The 20447-nt window shown below is 40.7% G+C and overlaps 1 protein-coding gene across 2 annotated transcripts in view; it reads left to right on the forward strand.

Annotated features, from left to right (window-relative positions):
• FYB2 (FYN binding protein 2) overlaps positions 1-20447 on the forward strand; it is a 159075-nt gene that overhangs the window by 94693 nt on the left and 43935 nt on the right. For both annotated transcript variants that reach the window (XM_051856422.2, XM_008265195.4), the window contains exons 10-11: positions 18961-19075; positions 19169-19209. In XM_051856422.2, coding sequence (XP_051712382.2) covers positions 18961-19075; positions 19169-19209 — 156 coding nt within the window. The remainder of the gene's footprint in view (positions 1-18960; positions 19076-19168; positions 19210-20447) is intronic.

Raw genomic sequence — 20447 nt, forward strand, 5'->3', positions numbered from 1 at the left:
GGGAAATTTACTTAATTTCATGTGCAAATGAGAGTGATCCTACTTATCTCCTAGGGCTATTTGCCACAGTTTATAAAGCATCTGGTTCATTTGCTAAGTTATTGCTAGTTCTCTGCCTTTCTTTTCTTTTTGTTTGTAAGATTGTAGCATACCTTATATATAATCCATGGTTCATGTGATATGTCCTTTGTGTGCACTGGGGACACCTTTAGATCAGAGGGCATTGGTGTTATTCTCTGTATCTGTACAAACTGGCCCAGAGTCTGATGTAATGGGTGTCCCCAACAGAACTTTGTTGAATGAAGGATAAAAGAATTAATCATGTCTCAGTTTCTGAGAATATGGTAGATTAGACAATCTGAATGATTCTCCTGACCAAATAATAATAATAATAAATTATAAACATCCATAAGAAGTATCACTGAACTGATGTGAAAAGCCAGCATCCATAGATCTACAGTAACCAGGCACCCGTGGTGGTGAGTATAAAGCTAGCTTTTGCCCTGAGGGGTTTTTGCTTGAGTTCCTGTTTACTGCACAGTATATAAAAGGCAAGAGCAATGTCCTAGGGCCTTCCCAAAGTAAGTTTATTATAGGAGACCTCTTTATAAAGTTGGGACCCCAAAAAGATTACATCCATACTTTAGCAATGAACAAGACATGAATCCCATTGGAGAGAAGAAAACTTCCCCATTTTAACCCTCATACAAGGTAAAGGAAAAAGAAAACCTGTTACATAAACTGATCCTCATGCATATCTGCACTGCAAATTTACACTGTCTATAAATTAAATTGGGTCCAAAAGACACCCAGTTTAGTCTTAAGTGGTGCCAGCTTGATACACCTCCTAGACAACTGGTAGAAACAAAGATAAATTCTCTTTGGTAGGTGTGAGTATTTAGCCTATTGATTAAGATACTTGTTAAGATGGACACAACCCATATCAGAGTGCCTGGGTTTAAATCACAACTCTGTGTCTAGATTCCAGCTTCCTACTAACGCACAACTTTGAAGGACAAGGTGAAGACTCAACCTGTTGGGTTCCTGCCACCCTTGTCAGTGACCTGGATTGAGTTTCTGACTCTCACCTTTGGGCTGGCCTAGTCCTAGGTGTTGCAAACATTTGGGGAATAGACTAGTAGATGGGAAATCTCTCTGGTGTGCTCCCATTCTCTCTCTCTCTCTCTCTCTCTCTCTCTCTCTCTCTCTCTCTCGCCCCCCACCTTTGCCTCTCAAATAAATATTGAAAATAGTTTCTTTCATGTCCTGTATAGATTTTAGTAGTTTGTGCAGTTGCTTCTGATTATGTCTATGTAGTCTTATCAATTTTTTGAATTCCATTTCTTGTATTTCTTCCATCTCATCATCTTTACAATCTAGTATTGAAGTGCTGTTCTTCTGCGGGTATCATGTTGCCTTCCTTCTTGTTTCTTGAATCTGTGTTTGTTCTTCAGCATTTGTGGAGATACTCAATGGTTTCTTCTTTTTTTTTCCTTGCTGTGGTGGCTTTTATCTTTGTACTATGACTTTGTAGATAAGTAGAATGTCTGCATTGGTACCTGTTATCTAGTTCCCTACCTATAACCCCTCCCCTGACGCTGCCCAAACACTAGGAATCACTATTCTCAGTTATGCTAACTTTTTTTAAGCTTCCACATATAAGAAGGAGCCTACAGTGTTTGTCTTTCTGTGTCTGACGTGTTTCATGTCACAAAATTATCTGTAGTTCCAACCATTTTGCTGCACATGACAGAGTTCTGGTTTTTTCTTCTTAACACTTCATTTAAGAATAGTTTTAAATTTATACCACAAAAATTATAAGGTAGTAATATAAATAGTCCCCATATACCCTTTACTCTACTTCCTCTATTATTATCTTATATTAATATATTTATCAAAATTACTAAACCACACCCAACTTCCCTTACTTTTTGCTATCCAAATTTCTTTTATTCCTCCCAGCTTCTAGTAATCAACATTCTCTCTCATTTGGGAGCTAAAACTAAAAACTCAATCTAAACCCAAAATTGTTGGAAGATATAAATTTGCAAATCAAGGAATGCTATTATGTTTTCAGGGACGATAAAGGAAGGAAATCCACATTTAGCAATGTCCTAGAGAAACCAAAGAACATCAAGGGATAAGAAAACATCTTTAAAAGCCTTAAAAGCAGACAATGCAGCTGGCGCCACAGCTCACTAGGCTAATCCTCCGCCTTGCGGCGCCGGCACACCGGGTTCTAGTCCTGGTCAGAGCACCGGATTCTGTCCCGGTTGCCCCTCTTCCAGGCCAGCTCTCTGCTATGGCCAGGGAGTGCAGTGGAGAATGGCCCAAGTGCTTGGGCCCTGCACCCCATGGGAGACCAGGATAAGCACCTGGCTCCTGCCATCGGATCAGCGCGGTGCGCTGGCTGCAATGGCTATTGGAGGGTGAACCAACGGCAAAGGAAGACCTTTCTCTCTGTCTCTCTCTCTCTCACTGTCCACTCTGCCTGTCAAAAAATAAAAAAATAAAAAATAAAAAAAAGCAGACAATGGAAAAGATCAATAACTTACGAAGAAACAAGGAGGCAGGCTGCTGAGTTTCTAACAAGAGTGTGTAACCAGAATGTAGTTCTGCTGAAGATACTGGATGCCAACCCAAAATACATGCCTAGTGAAATGCCATTCAAGAATTTTAAAAAATGATATATTAGAAAAATTAAAAAACAGGATAACTTAATGGTAAAATGAAGTTCACTGAAGGAAATTATAAAGCATTTACTTTAGACAGAAGAAAACTAATTCCAGGTAGAAAGTTTGGAATGCAAGAATGGAAGCTAAACAGGAATACAGTATCAGTTGAGTAAAACAGTAATAATATCAAAGTGAGAGGTATACTAAAATGTTATAATATATTGAATACTAATAGCACACATATTTGGAAGGTGATCACACTTAATGCATCCGAAGGCTTCTTATTGTTTAGGAAGAGAGTTCAAATGTTAACTTAATAATTTGAAGTTACGAGAGCTGGGATAGATGCATCAACAGATGCCATTGAAAGAGTGAGAAGCCAGTCACCGAGTTAGAGAAGTTATTTGTATTATGTACACATTTGACCAAGGATTCATGAATGGAATATATAAATCTCCCTTGAATTCAGAAAATGTGCACTGGAAATCAGGAAAAGAAAAAATATAATGAAATGATGAAAATATTTGAACAGGCAATTCAACAAGAGGATATCTAAAAGGCAAATACATTACAAAGGGTCAATTATTTTTAATTGTTAGAGAAGTACAAACGATGCCTGTAAGCAGTATCTCTATCTGCCCAGGAAAAGGGCAAAAATAAAAAAGGCAAAAAATGTTAAGTATTTTTGAAGATATGGAGCAATTCATACTCTGAAGGGGTTGTAAATTAGAACAATCATTTTGGAAAACTGGCAGTGTTAAATATATACATATCCTACAATCTAAAAATTGCATGCTTGTATATATAACTAATATAAATGCATTCTTTAATTCACCAGACACATATACAAGATGTTCATGGCAGAGCTTTTTATAACAGCCTCAAACTGGAAACTATCCAAATGCCTATCAGAAGTAGAATGGATAAATAAATTGTGGCATAGTCCCACAAAGAAAGAGATAAAATCATGAGAATGAATAAATTTTAACTTCATGCAACAATATGGTCAAAGTACACAGTGAATTATTTCATTCCTATAAAGTTCAAAAATACCAGATTTTACCTCTGGAATGGAAGTCAGAATGGTGGTTACCCTGTGTGAGAGGGTTGGGCCAACTAGAGTGACTAGAGGAGAGCTCAAGTGGGATGTGCTGGGACACTGCCAATGCTGTGGTTTTTGATCCTGGCTCATGAATATGTTTCAGTTCATTTTCATTTGGGAACACTTGTTATCTGTACTTTCATAATTTGAAATCTTTTCTATATTGTATACTTTAGTTAAAATTTTAAAACAAAAAGGCAACTCTTAAAAGATAGAGCACATATCACTTGCAAACAAATAGAAAAGGCACAAAAACATAATAGAAGAAATGGAAAAGAAACCTTAAGAAAGAGGAAGATGGGGCTGGTGTTTATGCCAGCCTCCCATGTGGGTGCTGGTTTGAGACCAAGCTGCTCCACTTCCAATCTGGCTTCGTGCTAATGTGCCTGGGAAAGCAGTGGAAAATAGACCAAGTGCTTGACCCCCACTGCACCCACATGGGAGACCTGGAAGAAGCTCCAGGCTCCTGGCTTTGACCTGGTCTAGCCCTGGCCATCTGGGGAGTAAATAATTAGATGGAAGATAAATCTCTCTCTTTCAAATAAATAAAACTTTTTAAAAAAACAGGAAATAAAGAGAATAAATAATAGATATCAGATATAAATTTTTGACGTTGGTAAACACTAAACATGTTGGTTAGAAGATACACACATCCAAATCATTCAATATTCGAAAAAATATTTCAGTGCTTTTCATGTGCCCGAACTGTTCAAGGTAATGTGAATATAGCAATAAACAAAACACACAAAAATTCCCATCCCTGGGGAAGTTACATTCCAATCCTCAGAGATGGACAATAAATACATGGAAAATAAAATATTACTATGTGGGAGCATAATATTAAAAAGTTGATAAGTATTATTTAAAAATAAATCGCCGGTGCCGCGGCTCACTAGGCTAATCCTCCGCCTAGCGGCGCCGGCACACCGGGTTCTAGTCCCGGTTGGGGCGCCGGATTCTGTCCCGGTTGCCCCTCTTCCAGGCCAGCTCTCTGCTGTGGCCAGGGAGTGCAGTGGAGGATGGCCCAGGTGCTTGGGCCCTGCACCCCATGGGAGACCAGGAAAAGCACCTGGCTCCTGGCTCCTGCCATCGGATCAGCGCGGTGCGCTGGCCGCAGCGCGCTGGCCGCGGTGGCCATTGGAGGGTGAACCAACGGCAAAGGAAGACCTTTCTCTCTGTCTCTCTCTCTCTCTCACTGTCCACTCTGCCTGTCAAAAAATTTAAAAAAAAAAAAATCAAGGAAACAGAATTAAGTAGATGGGAGTGGTAGGAGTTGCAATTCGAAGGCATACATGGGTGACCTTGCAGAGCTAAAGCAGATGAGGAAGAGTCGTATGTATATCTAGGTAAAGACTTTTAGGGAGAGGGGAAGTGAGGCAGGAAACTGCTGCTGTGTTGGTAGAACAGCAGGGAGGCCAGTGTGGCCAGAGCATGATAAATGGAAAAGAGGTAGCAGGAGATGAGGTCAAGAGACTGCAAGGGGCTTCTGTAGACCACTTCAGGAACTTGTTTGTGGAGTCATTTGCTCTAAATGAGATTTTAAAAAACCATCGAAATCCTCTGCCTGTGGCACTGGCATCCCATATGGACGCCAGGTTCTAGTTCCGGTTGCTCCTCTTCCAGTCCAGCTCTCTGCTGTGGCCCGGGAGGGCAGTGGAAGATGGCCCAAGCCCTTGGGCCCCTGCACCTGCGTGGGAGACCAGGAGGAACACCTGGCTCCTGGCTTTGGATCGGCATAGCTCTGGCCATAGTGGCCATTTGGGGCGAAACCAATGGAAGGAAGACCTTTCTCTCTGTCTCTCTATCTCACTGTCTAACTCTGTCAAATAAATAAATTAAAAAAAAAAAACATTGAAAGCTTCAGGCACAAAAACAGCATGGTCTGATTGCAGTTCAAAGAATGATCTGGTGGCTGTCTTGACAATAGAATATAGGATAAATCAGGGAGGTCTGTTAGGAAGGTAGTGTAATCATCTGGGTGAGATGATAGTAGCTTGGAGGAAGGAACACCATAGGGCAGCTGAGAGATGCATTCACATTCAAGATGACGTTTCAGTAGAGCCAACAGATGGCTGTAGATTGGAGGTGAGATCTAAGAGAGAAGAAAAGCAGGGCTGTCTCCAAGGTTTTGAGGCTGAGCAACAAAAAGGATGGAATCTCGTTTTTACTGAGATGGAGCAAACTTTAGGAAGAGCAAACTTGCAGAGAGAAATCGTGAGTTTGTTATGGAACATAACATGTTTAGACAACCAAATGGAAGTGGTGTGAAGGGTGACAGGATATCTGTAATTCCTGAGTGATGTCTACAGTGGAGATGCAGATTTGAGAGTCATCTGTTCAAAATGAAGCTGTAACTTTTACATTTGCTTCAGCCAAAAAGAAGGATTAAGATGTTTTTTAAATGTCCCAAACTAAAGAATTAAGCAACTGTGTGTTTAGCATGTTTATTTTGTGCTGGAGAAATTTACTGTTAACTCCTTTAGAGAGTATAGGGCCCTGTGCCTATGGGAGCTGACATTCAATGAGATGGTTTGAAATCTACAGGCTAACTCACTTCTTGTCAAAGAATAAAATATTTTTTCTTATTCATTGAATAGGTGCATGTAATCTGCTTCTTTTTTACTTCTCTGATACATGACCTCTTAGTTCTGATCAATAGTCCATATTGGAAAATAGTTCTTAATTATCTGTACCCTAAATATTAACTTATGCCAGCTGATAAAGAGGTGGCAGTTTTATGGTTATGCCAAGTTTAAAACTCTGAGAAACAAGCCATCACTTGCATTTAGGAGGCTAACTACTTGGAAAGACAAACCCTCTATGTTTTAAGCCCAACACATGATCTCCTGGCTCATTTCAGCATTAACAAATGAAACATATCAACATGTGCTCAATTTACCTAAGAAATTTTGCTTGAAGAAGAAAAAGGCCACAAAACTGGATAAGGTCATTGAGATGTAGAGAGAGAAGCCCTGAGACTAGACCCTGGATGACTTCAGTTGAGATCAGAGATTAAAGAAAGAACCTTCAAAGAGGGAGGAGTAACTGGTTTATCAGTTCTTTCCTCCCTTCAGAGAAAGGTACCTCCTTCTTTGATGACCCATTCTTTCCACTGGGATCTCACTCGTGGAGATCTTTCATTTAGGGTTTGTTTTTTTTTTCCCCAGAATGTCTTGGCTTTCCATGCCTGAAATACTCTCATGGGCTTTTCAGCCCGATCCACATGCCTTAAGGGCTGATTTTGAGGCCAGAGTGCTGTTTAGGACATCTGTCATTCTATGGGTCTGCTGTGTACCTCACTTCCCATGTTGGATCGTTCTCTCCCTTTTTTATTCTATCAGCTAGTATTTGCAGACACTATTCTTGTTTCTGTGATCCCTTTGGTTCTTAGTCCTTTCATTATGATCAATTGTGAACAGAAATTGATCACTGCGACTAGTGAGATGGCATTGATACATGCCACCTTGATGGGATTTAATTGGAATCCCCTGGTATGTTTCTAACTCTACCGTTTGAGGTAAGTCAGCTTGAGCATGTCCCGAATTGCACATCTCTTCCCTCTCTTATTCCCACTCTTATATTTAACAGCGATCACTTTTCAGTTAAGTTTCAGCACTTAAGAAGAATTGTGTATTGATTACAGTATTCAACCAAAAGTATTAAGTAGAACAAACAAAAAAAATACTAAGAGGGATAACATATTAAGTTGTTCATCAACAGTCAGGGCAAGGGCTGATCAAGTCACTGTTTCTCATAGTGTCCATTTCACTTTAACAGGTTTCCTTTTTGGTGCTCCGTTAGTTGTCACCGATCAGGGAGAACATATGATATTTGTCCCTTTGGGACTGGCTTAATTCACTCAGCATGATGTTTTCCAAATTCCTCCATCTTGTTGCAAATGACTGGGTTTCGTTGTTTTTGACTGCTGTATAGTATTCTATAGAGTACATGTCCCATAATTTCTTTATCCAGTCTACTGTTGATGGGCATTTGGGTTGGTTCCAGGTCTTACCTATTGTGAATTGAGGTTCAATAAACATTAAGGTGCAGACAGTCTTTTTGTTTGCCAATTTCATTTCCTTTGGATAAATTCCAAGGAGTGGGATGGCTGGGTTGTATGGTAGGGTTATATTCAGGTTTCTGAGGAATCTCCAGACTGACTTCCATAGTGGCTTAACCAATTTGCATTCCCACCAACAGTGGGTTAGTGTCCCTTTTTCCCCACATCCTCGCCAGCATCTATTGTTGGTAGATTTCTGCATGTGAGCCATTCTAACCAGGGAGATGTGAAACCTCATTGTGGTTTTGATTTGCATTTCCCTGATTGCTAGTGATCTTGAACATTTTTTCATGTGCCTGTTGGCCATTTGGATTTCCTCTTTTGAAAAATGTCTGTTGAGGTCCTTGGCCCATCTCTTAAGTGGGTTGTTTGTTTTGATGTTGTGGAGTTTCTTGATTTCTTTGTAGATTCTGGTGATCAACCCTTTATCAGTTGCATAGTTTGCAAATATATTTTCCCATTCTGTTGGTTGCCTCTTCACTTTTCTGACTGCTTCTTTTGAAGTACAGAAACTTCTCAATTTGAAGCAATCCCAAATGTTAATTTTGGCTTTGACTACCTGTGCTTCTGGGGTGTTTTCCAAGAAGTCATTGCCAGTACCTATATATTTCAGGGTTTTTCCAATGCTCTCTAATAATTTGATGGTATCAGGTTGTAGATTTAAGTCTTTAATCCATGTTGAGTGAATTTTTGTGTAAGGTGAAAGGTAGGGGTCTTGCTTCATGATTCTGCATGTGGAAATCCAATTTTCCCAGCACCATTATTGAATAGACTGTCCTTACTCCAGGGATTGGTTTTGGATCCTTGATCAAATATGAGTTGGCTGTAGATGTTTGGATTGATTTCTGGTGTTTCTATCCTGTTCCATTGGTCTATCCATCTGTTTCTGTACCAGTACCATGCTGTTTTGATAACAGCTGCCCTGTAGTATGTCCTGAAATCTGGTATTGTGATGCCTCCGGCTTTGTTTTTGTTGTACAAGATTGCTTTATCTATTCGAGGTCTCCTGTGTCTCCATATGAATTTCAGCATCATTTTTTCCAGATCTGAGAAGAAGGTCTTTGGTATCTTGATTGGTATTGCATTGAATCTATAAATTGCTTTTGGGAGAATGGACATTTTGATGATATTGATTCTTCCAATCCATGAGCATGGAAGATTTTTCCATTTCTTGGTATCCTCTTCTATTTCTTTCTTTAAGGTTTTGTAATTTTCATGGTAGAGATCCTTAACGTCCTTGGTTAAGTTTATTCCAAGGTATTTGATTATTTTTGTAGCTATTGTGAATGGGATTGATCTTAGAAGTTCTTCCTCAGCCGTGGCATTGCTTGTGTATACAAAGGCTGTTGATTTTTGTGCATTGATTTTATATCCTGCTACTTTTCCAAACTCTTCTATGAGTTCCAATAGTCTCTTAGTAGAGTTCTTTGGGTCCCCTAAATTAAGAATCATATCATCTGCAAAGAGGGATAGTTTGAGTTCTTCCTTCCTAATTTGTATCCCTTTAATTTCTTTTTCTTGCCTAATAGCTCTGGCTAGAACCTCCAGAACTATATTGAATAGCAGTGGTGAGAGTGGGCATCCCTGTCTGGTACCAGATCTCAGTGGAAATGCTTCCAACTTTTCCCCATTCAATAGGATGTTGGCTGTGGGTTTTTCATAGATTGCTTTGATTGTATTGAGGAATGTTCCTTCCATACCAAGTTTGCTTAGAGTTTTCATCATGAACGGGTGTTGTATTTTATCAAATGCTTTCTCTGCATCTACTGAGATAATCATATGGTGTTTCTTCTGCAGTCTGTTAATGTGGTGTATCACACTGATTGTTTTGCGCACATTGAACCATCCCTGTATACCGGGGATAAATCCCATTTGGTCTGTGTGGATGATCTTTCTGATGTGTTGTTGCATTCTATTGGCGAGAATTTCATTGATGATTTTTGCATCTATGTTCATCAGTGATATTCGTCTGTAATTCTCTTTCAATGCTGCATCTTTTTCCAGCTTAGGAATTAAGGTGATGCTCGCTTCACAGAAAGAATTTGGGAGGTCTCCCTCTTTTTCGATTGTTCTGAATAGTTTGAAAAGAATTGGAGTTAGTTCTTCTTTAAATGTCTGGTAGAATTCAGCAGTGAATCCATCTGGTCCTGGGCTATTCTTTGTTGGGAGGGCCTTTGTTACTGTTTCAATTTCTTAGTTATGGGTCTGTTTAGGTTTTCTGTCTTCCTGGTTCAATTTAGGTAGGTTGCATGTGTCCAGGAATCTATCCATTTCTGATAGGATTCCCTGTTTGCTGGCATACAAGTCCTTGTAGTAATTTCTGATGATTCTTTTTATTTCTGTGGTGTCTGTTGTTACATTTCCTTTTTCATCTCTGATTTTATTGATTTGGGTCTTTTCTCTTCTTTTTTTAGTTAGTTGGGCCAATGGGGTGTCAATTTTGTTTATTTTTTCAAAAAACCAGCTCCTCACTTGGCTGATTTTTTGTAATTTTTTTTTGATTCAATCCTGTTGATTTCTTCTCTGATTTTAATTATTTCTCTTCTCCTACTAGATTTGGGTCTGGTTTGCTGCAGATTTTCTAGATCCATGAGATGAATTGAAAGCTCATCTATTTGGTGCCTTTCCAATTTCTTGATGTAGGCACCTATTGATATAAACTTTCCTCTTAACACTGCTTTTGCTGTATCCCATAAGTTTTGATATGTTGTGCTGTTATCCTCATTTACTTCCAGAAAATTTTTGATTTCTCTTTTAATTTTCTATGACCCATTGTTCATTCAGGAGCATGTTGTTCAATCTCCATGTATTTTCGTATGCTCTCGGGATTCCTGAGTTGCCAATTTCCAACTTCATTCCTTTATGGTCTGAGAAGCTGCATGGTATGATTCTAATTCTTTTGAATTTGCTGAGACTTGCTTTATGGCCTAGTATGTGGTCAATCCTAGAGAAGGTTCCATGTACTGCTGAGAAGAATGTAAAATCTTTAGCTGTAGGATTGAAAGTTCTGTATATATCTGTTAGATCCATTTGGGCTATAGTGTCGTTTAAATCTACTGTATCCTTGTTGATCTTCTGTCCTGTTGATCTGTCTATTTCTGAGAGTGGAGTATGGAAGTCCCCCAGTACTATTGTATTGGGGTCTAAGTCTCCCTTTAAGTCCCTTAACAAATCTTTTAGATAAACCGGTGCCCTGTAATTAGGTGTATATACATTGATAATTGTTATATCTTCCTGTTGAATTGATCCCTTAATCATTATATAGTGTCCCTCTTTATCTCTCTTAACAGTTTTTGTGGTAAAGTTTATGTGGTCTGATATTAAGATGGCTACGCCCGCTCCTTTCTCATTTCTGTTGGCATGGTATATCTTTTTCCAGCCTTTCACTTTCAGTCTGTATGGATCTTTGTTGGAAAGATGTGTTTCTTGTAAGCAGCAAATAGATGGGTTTTGTTCCTTAAGCCAATCAGTGAATCGGTGTCTTTTAACTGGACAGTTCAGGCCATTGATGTTCAATGTGACTAATGATAAGTGGTAACTTTGCCCTGCCATTTGCCAAAGATAAGTTCTAATATATGCTTTGAATTCCCTGTGATCTTTTGCTGTGAGGTTTCCTTCCTTTCCCTTCTTTCATATTGATGACCGTGTTTCTGTTTTCTGAGTGTAGCATATCTTTAAGTATCTTTTGCAGGGCTAGACGAGTGGCGACAAATTCTTTCAATTTCTGTTTGCTGTGAAAGGTCTTTATTTCACCTTCATTCACAAATGATAGCTTTGCAGGATATAATATTCTGGGCTGGCAGTTGTTCTCTCTTAGTACCTGGGCTATATCTCGCCATTCCCTCCTAGCTTGTGGGGTCTGATGAGAAATCAGCTGTGAGTCTGATTGGAGATCCTCTGAGAGTAATCTGACGTTTCTCTCTTGCGCATTTTAGGATCTTTTCTTTATGTTTCACTGTGGTGAGTTTAATTACAACGTGTCATGGTGAGGACCTCTTTTGGTCGCGTTTATTAGGGGTTCTATGAGCCTCCTGTACTAGGATTTCTCTGTCCTCCAAACCTGGGAAATTTTCTGCTAATATCTCTCTAAAAAGGCCTTCTAATCCTTTCTCCCTCTCCATGCCTTCAGGAACTCCTAGAACCCGAATGTCGGGTTTTTTAATAGTATCCTGAAGATTCCTGACAATATGTTTTAGATTTCTAATTTCCTCTTCTTTTCTTTGGTCTGACTGTATCCTTTCCTGTTCTCTCTGTCTTCTAAGTCCGATATTCTCTCTTCTGCTTCACCCATTCTGTTTTTAAGGCTCTCTAATGTGTTTTTCATTTGATCTATTGAATTCTTCTCTTCATTTTGATTTCTCATCACTATCACAGTTTCCTGTTCTACTAGTTGTTTCATTTCATTTTGATTCCTCCTTAATATTTCATTTTCACGAGAGAGATTTTCTATCTTGTCCATTAAGGATTTCTGTAGTTCGAGAATTTGTTTTTGAGAACTTCTTAATGTTCTTATCAATATTTTTAGATCTCCTTCTTCATTTCTTCTATCTCATCATCTTCATAATATTGAATTGGGTGTCTTTTTCATTTGGGGGTGTCACAGTGACTTCCTTGTTCTTATTACCTCGGTTTTTGTGTTTGTTGTTTGGCATATTGGAGATATTTGGTTTCTTCACTGTGGTGCTTTTTCTTGTTATACTATGACTCTAGATTAAGTGGACTGTCTGTTTTTGATGGAGCCTTAGAGGCTTGAGATGGGTGTGGCCTGAGAGCTCTGTTTGGTGTGCCAAAGGTGACACTCCCAGGTTAGGCATGGTAGATCTCTCTCTCTCTCTTTCTTTCTTTTTTTGATTCAAAAGGGAAGTAATTCTGCACAGCTGAACAAGTTGGAGGTAGTTAGCAGGCAAATAATATACCCACAGGAGCCAGAGATTGGAAGCTCTTTCCCAAGGACCACACAGGGAATCTGTTCTGCCCTCAGTGTGGGCTCAAATTCTCCTTCAGTCTCCCACTGGGTTGCCAAAGTTATGGAATTGTAGCATCTCTGGAGAGTACTCACGTGAATTCCGTGAGTTCTCTCCCCTACCGTCTCTTTTTTCACAGTCTCAGTTCAATAGCACCACAAATTCACTAGGTCCTAATCTCCTGTTAATTCACCCCCCCACCACCAAGAGTCAAGTTTTTCTGCTAGGCTCAGGGCCGGTGCAGACCTGAGGTTGCTCTGCTTATGACGTATGTCCAAGATGGTGCCTGCTCTTTGTCTTGCTCGCCTTTGAGGGGTGAGCGGAGAGAGAGAAACCCGTGTCCGTATCAGTCACTTTTTTTCTCTCTCTCTCTCTTCTAGTTAGCCTGGTGAACTTTTCCCCCCGGGGTCATTCCCTCTAGTCTCCTCTTTCCGCTTGCCTGCCGGTGTCTCGGGCTATTGAGGTTCGGCTCACCTCGCGTTCCAGCACTGGTGTGTTGAGTCTGCCGCTGGTGTCCCGAACTGTGGGCTCCTACGCTCTCCACGCAGGTCCACTGTGAATCACTAGTTCCGAAAGAGTTTCTTCTGCTGTTTCTTTCCCTACTCTTCCTTGAACCTGCAGTATCTCCACTTTTATTAAACTGTCTCTCCCCGGACTATCAGTGTGCTCCCTTCTTATTCTGCCATCTTGCCGCTCTCACAGAAAAAAAACTGTTTGAGAACTGGATTTACAGTTAACTCTCAATGCAACTCATTGAGGACAGAGGTCCTGCATGGGGAGTTAGTGCACAGTGACTCCTGTTGTTAATTTAACAATTAACACTCTTATGTATGACATCAGTGACCACCAGAGGCTCTTGAAATGAGCTGCTTAGGCTATGGAAGCCTTTTGAGTCCACAAACGCAATCAGTATTTGTATGAGACATAAGCAAAGTGGAAGTTCTCTCTTGCCTCTAGAGAAAATTACCTCCTTCTTTGATGGCCCCTTCTTTCCACTGGGGTCTCACTGAGATCCTTCGTGTAGAACATTTTTTGCCAGTGTCTTGGCTTTCCATGCCTGGAATGCTCTCATGGGCTTTGCAGCCAGAGTAGGAAGACTTAAGGATGATTCTAAGGTCAGAGTATTACTTAAAGCGATTGTCATTCTATGAGTCTGCTGTGTAGACTGCTTCCCATGTTGGACATTCTTTCCTTTTTAATTCTATCTACTATTATTACCAGGCACTTGATCCTATTTATATGATCTCTTTAACACTTAATCCTATCTATATGTTCATGATCACTTTAACAATTAAGAAGGCATTTTCATCACCAAGTTTATTGGGATTTGGAGTCCCATGACAAGTTTTAAACTGTACCCTTACAAGTCAGTACATAGGAATGTACCCAGAACTATACAGCTTTATAGTTACAGGTTCCTTTGTGGTCTGAGAAGATGCATGGTATGATTTGGGGAGCAGTGCCATTGATGTTAGAGTAGAAGCTATGATTACAAAGAAATGAGGCCCCAAGTGGGCTAGACAGGGTCTAGAACAAAGCATAGAGTCATTATTGGAGGACCTAAGAAAGGTGCTGTCCAAGTCACTAATAAGTTTTCCCATTAAGAGGAAAATATAAACTGACAGAGAGGCCTGATAATAATTTGGTGGGCTTTAAGGCCTTGTCAGTTATGAGGCCCAGACCTATCTATCTTTTCACATAGAGTACATTCTAAAGGAGGTGTGAACCTCCTTGGGAAGACTTCCTATTGACTTCCATTATCTAGCTGGCCTGAGAGGAGAGCTGGCCAGGTGAAGGCAGGTAGCATCTCTAACAGGAAGTTTACAGTTCTTCTGGCAGTGTTGCTGACCCTACTTGGCCCTCCCCTCAGCAGCGGTGATTACTTTGGAAGCTGGGATGAATAAAGGGCTTTTCAGCTTAGAGGCAAGAAGGCCTGTGACTCTGACCTGAAGTCCTTCAACTCCAGGGCAGTTCTGTTTCCAGTGACCCAACTCTTGGCTGGCAGAGCTGCCAGGGCTCTTCATAAGCTGACTTCTGCTGAAGGCCTGGCTTGCCATATAAACCAATGCAGTGGACTGGCCTGTTGGGTCTCCCTGATGGCAGATCACTGTGCAAAGCAGCCATTAATTGGCCTGCCATCTTATCTTTACATTGCTTCTGATGCCTAGCTTTCTTTACCTCCTGGTTTCTGTTAAAGAGACCAGAGGATTCAAGTAAAGGTGAATGCTCCAGTCCCACCTCTAATCTTTGGCCTAAACTGTAAGTCTACAGCCACAGGCATGTTCTGATAGTGTTTTGCCTTTTTTTTTTGTGAGGTAGACAATGCTCATGAGGAAAGATATGTCCTCACTTGTCCTCACTTTAAATGTTTCTCTCCCTTTGTTTGGTCTGAAAGGGAGGATTTGCCTGTTTGCTGTGCCCATGACGAAGTAAATCTAACCATGAAATCATAATTTAAGCTGTAATTTTGGCTATGCTATTATTACAGAAAATATTAGCCAAACCTTTTATAACATTCAAAAAACAAACTGTATATCTTGGAGAGTCCTTCAGTATAGAATCAGTTTCCCATCTTGAATAGAATAGAGAAATGAGGGAAAAAGGCTTCCTAGATCACTTATGGGCAATAACAGTATCAAATGAAAACTTAGTAAGAAATTTCAACCATTAAATAACAACTTATGAAACATTTACCAGAAGGTCAAATGCCTTCTATAAATTTTAAGAATACATGTATTTAGAAACATTTCTTAAATATCCAACATAGTGTAGCTTGTTTGACCAGCAAACTCAAGCACAAACATGTAAAAACATTTTTTAATTTATTTCTACCAACAAATTGCAATTTTTTTTGAATTTGCAGAGACTTGCTTTATGGCCTAGGATGTGGTCAATGCTATAGAAAGTTCCATACACTTCTGAGAAGAATGTGCATTCTGCAACTGTAGGATGAAAAGTTCTATAGATATCTGTTAGGTCCATTTGGTCTATAGTGTCTATTAAATCTGCTATTTCCTTTCTGTCTGATCTGTCTACTGCTGAAAGTGGAGTATTGAAGTCCCCCATTACTATTGCATTGGAGTCTAAGTTTCCCTTTGAATCCCTTAATATTCTTTTAAATAGCTAAGTGCCCTGTAATTAGGTGCATATATGTTTATAATAGTTATATCTTCCTGTTGAATTGATCCCTTAATAATTACATAGTGCTCTTCTTTATCTCTTTTAATAGATTTTGTGTTGAAGTCTATTTTATGTGATATTAGGAAGGCTATACCAGCTACTTTTTGGTTTCAGTTGGCATGGAATATGTTTTTCCATCCTTTTACTTTCAGTCTGTGTGCATCTTTGTTGGTGAGATGTGTTCCTTAGAAGCAGCAGAGAGATGGGTGTTCTTTTTTAATCAATTCATGCACTCCATGTCTTTTAACTAGAGACTTAAGGCCATTTACATTCAAGGTGACTATTGATAAGTAACAATTTGGCCCTGCCATTTTTCAAAAATACTCTTATTTTTCACTTTGAATTTCCTTTGAACTTTTACTGAGAGATTTTCTTCCTTTCTTTAATAGTGATGACCATGATTCTGTGTTTCTGTGTGTAACACATCCTTAAGCATCTTTTGTAGGGCTGGATGGGTAGTAACAAATTATTTCAATTTCTGTTTGTTGTGGAAGTTCTTTATTTCACCTTCATTCATAAATGAGAGCTTTGCCTGATATAATATTCTGGGTTGACAGTTTTTTTTTTCTCTTAAGAATTGGACTATATCTCGCCATTCTCTCCTCGCCTGTAGGGTTTCTGATGAGAAATCTGCTGTGAGTCTAATTGGAGATCCTTTGAAATACTTTGAGATACTTTGAAAGTAATCTTGCATTTCTCTTGTGTACATTTTAGAACCTTCTCTTTATGTTTTACTGTGGTGAGTTTGATTACAATGTGTCATGGTGAAGATCTCTTCTGGTCATGTCTATTAGGAGTTCTATGTGCTTTTGGTACTTGATATGCCTTACTTTCTCCAAATTAGGGATGTTTTCTGTTATGACTTCACTAAAAAGGGTTTCTAATCCTTTCTCTCTTTCCATGCCTTCAGGAACTCTTAGAACCAGTGTATTTGGTTGTTTGGTCATATCCTGTAGATTCCCAACAGTATTTTCTGTTTTTCTAGTTTTCTCTTCTTGTCTTTGGTTTGATTGTATAATTTTCTGTTTTGTCTTCTAAGTCTGATATTCTTTCTTCTGCTTCACTGATTCTGTTGTTAAGGCTTTCCACTGCATTTTTTATTTACTCTATTGAATTCTGCATTTCATTTTGACTTCTCTTTAAGATCTCAATTTCATGGGAGAAATTTTCTTTCATGTCCTGTATGGATTTCAATAGTTTGTGTATTTGCTTCTGATTACTTCCATGTCATCTTATGATCAATTTTTTGAATCCCATTTCTGTATTCCATCTCATCATCTTCACAATCTAGTATTGAAATGTTTTGTTCTTTTGGGGGGGAAATCATGTTGTCTTCCTTGTTCTCATGTCTTGAATTGGTGCTTTTATTGCTCTGCATTTGTGAAGATATTTGTTGATTTCTTTTTTTTCTTTTTTCTTTTTCTTTTTTTTTTTTTTTTGCTGTGGTGGCTTTTATCTTTGTACTATGGCTTTGTAGATAAGTGGAATGTCTCTTTCAGTTAATATCTAGAGGCTTGTAGTGGTTGTTGCGAGGAAGCTCTGTTCCGTTCTCCAGGTTAAGGGCATCCCAAAGGTGACACACCCAGGACCCAGATTTGGCATGGTAAATCTTTTTTTTTTTTTTTTAATCAGAAGGGAAATTTATTCTGCTCAGCTGAGCTCCTCTCCTCCAAGGAGACCAGTGCCTGAGCTCTAGCCCCAGTGGGTATAATATTCATCCACTCTGTCCCAAAGACCACACCAAGAATCTGTACAGTCCTCAGTGCAAGTTCAGATTCCCCAGCAGTGTCTCTCACCAGGTAACCAGGAAGCCCTGAGCATGTGGAGTCTCCCACTGTGACTGCCCAAAGTCCCAGCCACACTGTGCGTCCTCCCACACAGCCTCAGTTTTTTTCACAGTCCTGACACCAAATCCTCCCACAGTCACAAGCTCCCAGCCCCCTGTTAGTTCTCCCCACCAGAGTGGGAGTCTCCACTTGGCTGCTTGCTGGGCACAGACACAAGCTGGTGCAGCTGTTACATATAACCATATGGTGCCTGCTCTATCAGCTTGTTACAGGATGCCTGTGTAATGTGATCAGAGAGAGAGAAATGTGTTTGTCCTCCTTTTTTTTTTTTTTTTTTTTTTTTTTCCTCCTCTAGTTTGGCAGGTACACTATTCCCCAGAGAGCTCTAAGCCAGGTTCCCTTTAGGCTCTTCCTGCAGCTTTATCACCAGTGATTGGGCTGCTTTGGTCTGGTCTCACCTCACTTTCCAACGCTGGTGCATAGGCTCTTGGCTGGTGGTGTCCCAAGTTTGGGCGTCCACACCCTACACTAGGTCCACTGTGTACCTCTAATTTTGGTAGTTTCCTCTGCCATTTTCTCCCTAACTCTTCCCTGAGACTACACTCTCGCCACTTTTTAAAAATTATCTTCTGGACTAGAGCAGTAAGTTCTCTCCCTGCTCAGTCATCGTGAACCCCTAAAATTTTTATTTATATACTTTTATCTTTTTTATTTCATCTGCCTTATTCACTCCTCAGGTGCCCTCAACAGCTGGGCCTAGGCCGGGTCAAAGCCAGGAGCCTGGAATTTAATTGAGGTCTTCTACAGGGCAGTAAGGACCCAAGTACTTGATCCATCATCTGCTGTCTCCCAGGGTGTGCATTAGCAGGGGCTGGATTGAAAGCAGAGCTGCATCTCAAACCAGGCATTCCAATAAGAGCTTTCCAGGCAGCATCTTAACTGCTGTGTCAAACATCTCCCCCAGAGTAGATCTTATTATCTTTGTCCCCAGCAGTTAAGAGAATCTTAACTGAGGCTCTGAAAGATGAAGCGGGTTGTGTGGGAATCACAGGTAGCAGGATGATGATCTGGCTGTTGCTCATTTTATCTGCCTTATCCTGTTCCCACCTCCCTTGCCACAGATGTCTGTGAATGTACTCCTACAGGAAGTAGACAAGATGACCTTTAGGGAGGTTCTGGGTTTTCCTTCCAGGTGGCTACGTGGAGGCTGTGGAGGGGGCTAAGGAAATCCCAGAGCCAGGGGCCTTTCCGCCAAGTCCCATTTTGGAGGACATGTATGATGATGTCGAGTGTCCCAGAAGAGAACGGTAAGCACAGTCACATACTGCAGCAAGGTGAGTGTGGCAATGCTTTCAAGGTCCACCACGTTAATAATGGTCTGTGCATCTTCTCCCCCACAGACCAAAGTCGGACTTCTCTAACTCCTTCAGTTCAGAGAGTGGTAAGCACATGAACACATGTCTGAGAATGCCAGCAGGAAATGCCCAGGGCGTGTGTGGCTGAGGAGGGTTGTCATTTACTTTGCCGTATGTTCAATGCGGGAATGTATGGGTGGGGTAATGGTGAGCTAAGGGGAGTGCTCCCAAGATTTGTGCAAGCAAAGACACTTAGGATCTGGAAGGTGAAGATGCTGGCAAGGGCATTCTTGTGGCAAGACGCAACTTCCTGTGAGAGTGCTTCCTTGCTGATCTCTTCACAATGCAGGGCTGATTGCAGGAATATTCTTACTTAAGCTGCTTGATGTTGGGTGGGTGTTTGGCACCACAGTTATGATAACACTTAGAAAGCCTGCATCGCATCTGAGAGTGCCTGGGTTCTTTTTTTTTTTTTTTTTAACAGGCAGAGTGGACAGTGAGAGAGAGACAGAGAGAAAGGTCTTCCTTTTGCCATTGGTTCACCCTCCAATGGCCGCCACGGCCGGCGCGCTGCGGCCAGTGCACCGCGCTGATCCGATGGCAGGAGCCAGGTGCTTCTGGTCTCCCTTTGGGTGCAGGGTCCAAATACTTGGGCCATCCTTCACTGCACTCCCTGGCCACAGCAGAGAGCTGGCCTGGAAGAGGGGCAACCAGGACAGAATCTGGTGCCCCAACCGGGACTAGAACCCGGTGTACCGGCGCCGCAAGGCAGAGGATTAGCCTAGTGAGCCGCGGCGCTGGCCCAGTGCCTGGGTTCTAGTCCCAGCTCCACTTCATATCCAGCTTCTTACCAGTGCATAACCTGGGAAGCAGCAGGTAGTCCCTGCCACCCATGTGGGAGATCTGGATTGGGTTCTGGGTTCCTGACTTCAGCTAGGCCCAAGAATTTGAGGAGTGAACCACTGGATGGGAGATCTTTTTGTGCCTATCTCTCTGTGTGCCTCTTTGTCTCTTGGTGTATCTGCCTTTAAAATAACAACAAAAAAAAATTAAACAAATGCTTATATTAAAATGCTTGACCTTACCATGCCTCTCTGGCCTTGTCTCACGTTTACCTTCGATCTTCATCTGAGAGCCAGTAGTGCTGACGTTCTTTTAGCTCCTGTGATGTACCAGGTCTCAGTGCAGGTGTTTCTATGTGCTACTCCTGACTCCTGGAATGTTCTTTCCTCCCCTGGGTCGCTTGCCTAAGTGCCTCTTAATATTTTTCCTGACCTCAGCTCAATGATTATTCTACCAGGAAATATAACCTCATGGCACCGTG

This window comes from Oryctolagus cuniculus, chromosome 7 (assembly GCF_964237555.1).
Source record: "Oryctolagus cuniculus chromosome 7, mOryCun1.1, whole genome shotgun sequence".
In the NCBI taxonomy this organism is placed as follows: domain Eukaryota; kingdom Metazoa; phylum Chordata; class Mammalia; order Lagomorpha; family Leporidae; genus Oryctolagus; species Oryctolagus cuniculus.